Here is a 2,681-nt window from a genome sequence, read left to right as displayed (position 1 = left end):
CACTACAAGCATTTGATAAATGGGAAATTGACTTTGTTGGACCTATTCAACCACCAGGGAAGAAGACAGGAGCACGTTATATTATCATTGCGACGAAGTACTTAACCAGGTGGGTTAAGGAACAGCCTATGAAGGATTGTAGTGCAGACACTACTATGAGGTTCATATTCAAGTTTATTTGTCAAGGTTTGGATGCCCGAAGATTCTGATGAGTGACAGAGTTTCACATTTTTTGAATGAGACAATTACGACTTTAACAGAAGAGTTCCATATCTACCATCAGAAGAGTACGCCATACCATCCCCAGGCGAATGGCACTATTGAAGCTTTCAACAAGATCTTGGAAAATACCCTCTCAAAGGTCTACAATGTTAATATGAATGATTTGGATGTGCGCATACCAATGGTTCTATGGGCATATAGGACTACCTGTAAGAAATTGACTGGGAAAACAACCTTTCGACTAGTTTACGGACAAGAAGCATTAATTCCAATGGAATACATAGTGCCTAGCCTACGGATCACAACAGTAACCGAGATGGCATATCGCGACATGATGGAGGAATGCCTAGCACTGCTGCTTGCATTAGAGGAAGACCACTTTTTGGTTGGCTTTCATCAGCAGGTACAAAAAGCTAAAGAAAAGGCATGGCATGATCGTCACATTAAGCAGTGCACTTTCAAGACTAGCGATTTGGTCCTGATGTATGACAACAAGTTTACCAAATTTTTGGGGAAGTTTCATATGCACTGGCTAGGACTATATGTAATTAAGGATATTTCGGATGGTGGCACAGTTCAGCTCGCGAAGCTGAATGGGGAATTATTTACTGGTAGGATTAATGGAAGAAATTTGAAGGTTTACAGGGATGATCCCACCCCTGTGCAATGACCGTAGGAAATTCTTAGTACTTATGGAAGTTGAAAGAAAATGCAAGACTATAAACTACTCTTTTGAGGAAAAAATTTATCGAAGAAGGAAGGTTGCGCAATGTTTTGGAAGATGGTGCAGGTGGAAGCTGCGATGAGGTAGTTGTGCGAGAAGGGGGATTTCTGCACATCCTACCCAAAAAGTGATTGTTGGAACAACTACAGTTGATTTGACAGCGGTTTTTTCGTTAAAAGGAGCAGGGGAAATGCATTTAAGGCATAAATCTAGGAAAATATGCCGCCAAATTCACATTTATGAGGAAGATTTGAGGGGGAATGGACATTTTGAATTTTAGTTGGGTTATAAGAATGGCACCCCCCTCCACATTTAAAATTTTTTCTCTTTCAGAGAGCTTATGTTGTGATTTTGCGCCTAATTATGAGTCACACGAATTGTTGGATGTCTGGGTAGAATTGGGCAAAATTAGAAAGGGAATTCTTGCAGAGAGGCCTTGGACATATCATGACTATTACACAGCCTGCCCATACTACAACGTCGAGATCCCCTAGATGGCAGCCTGTTGCTTCAGTAATAATAGCTAAGAAGCAGAAAAAGTCACAACAGACCCTGGTTCGGCAATCATTGTGGAAAGTAAAAACTGAGGGGAGACAAAAGGGTAAGATGGATAAGAAGAAACAACTCATGGAACCACAGGACTTGGATGTGGAGGAGTTGGTCGGTGTCTTTGAAGACATCAACACAGAAGATGTAGAACTTGTTGCCAGGTTTCCCCCGTATATGCCACCATGGAAGTCAACATCCAAGGTCATGAAGGATCTAGATGTTTTTAAATATAATGTTTTCACTTCATTGTTACCTGAAGACATACCTATTAAGGGCGAATTGTTGGATCGAGTACTGTCCCTAAAGATGGAAAACTGGGATTTAAATTATCGCAGTAAATATCCCCAGTTTGAGCCCAGCCAATACCTCAAATCCGTCTATTATGAAGAAGCAGGTGTCACATGCGTTGAACCTATGAAGTGGGTTGCTGGAATTGAGCACGCGGGTTTGTTGAACATGTTGTATGTTCCCCATTTTGGGCGTAGTATCATCAACACTATTTGTGTGTGCCAATTGTTGGTGTTGGTCCATGATAGGTGCCTATGGCTGGGAGAGCCCATCCCTTTTGATGTGATTCTGATAAGATGAATTACCACGATGCCCTGTTAGGGGGGGAATCCAAATGATGCTTTTGTAGGCAAGTCACAAGAGAAGAAACTAGCAGATCAAATGAATAGTGACTTTGGCCTGATCAAGAAGTCTTGGGGCTACGTTGTTAGCTCTATCAACGATGAGGTTGTGCGGTTTTCCGCCTCTATTTTGGCAAGGAATATTATGTGAAAGTGTCATGTAGATGAAGTGTCATCCCCTGTTGTGTCCTTGGCCGCACAGTGCAGCCAGGGGGTCCAGTTTAACTGGGCAAGGTCCCTGTGCCAGGAATTCCTAGATGACTGCCGTGAAGCACAGGAGGAAGGAAATTCGTTCCATTATGCATGGATATTTCTTCTAATTGCGTTAATCGCTTAGAAAGCACCAGAGGAATCACAGTTCCCTGCGGTGGACCTAGATATCTGTGAAGATGCTCGATATGCCTCATTATGGACATCCAAATACCATACAAGGGCCATGGAGAATAATATCTTTTGGGTTTTGTTCGAAATAGAGTTGCGCATGGTGATTAATCAATGGCCACAGTTATCACCTGCCCTATTTGATCAATATTGTGATGTTGCGAAGTTTAAGGTTA

At 42.1% G+C, this 2,681-nt stretch overlaps 1 protein-coding gene across 1 annotated transcript; it reads left to right on the top strand.

Moving 5' to 3' along the window:
• The first annotated feature begins 208 nt into the window (after window positions 1-208).
• On the top strand, window positions 209-892 carry LOC149242704 (uncharacterized). The gene has a single exon (XM_089370954.1). It carries the CDS (start codon window positions 209-211, stop codon window positions 890-892), a length of 684 nt encoding a protein of 227 aa, XP_089227080.1.
• The last annotated feature ends 1,789 nt before the right edge of the window (window positions 893-2,681 follow it).

Source organism: Pinus tabuliformis, chromosome 8 (assembly GCF_031772625.1).
Source record: "Pinus tabuliformis cultivar Carrire ecotype Pingquan chromosome 8, CPIR1, whole genome shotgun sequence".
In the NCBI taxonomy this organism is placed as follows: domain Eukaryota; kingdom Viridiplantae; phylum Streptophyta; class Pinopsida; order Pinales; family Pinaceae; genus Pinus; species Pinus tabuliformis.
Note: the sequence above shows the minus strand (reverse complement) of the source record. Positions and strands in the feature narration are given on the sequence as shown.

Excerpts from the sequence above, each read along its gene's own strand:
- LOC149242704 (XM_089370954.1), top strand. The coding sequence starts at position 209 with ATGAGTGACAGAGTTTCACATTTTTTGAATGAGACAATTACGACTTTA.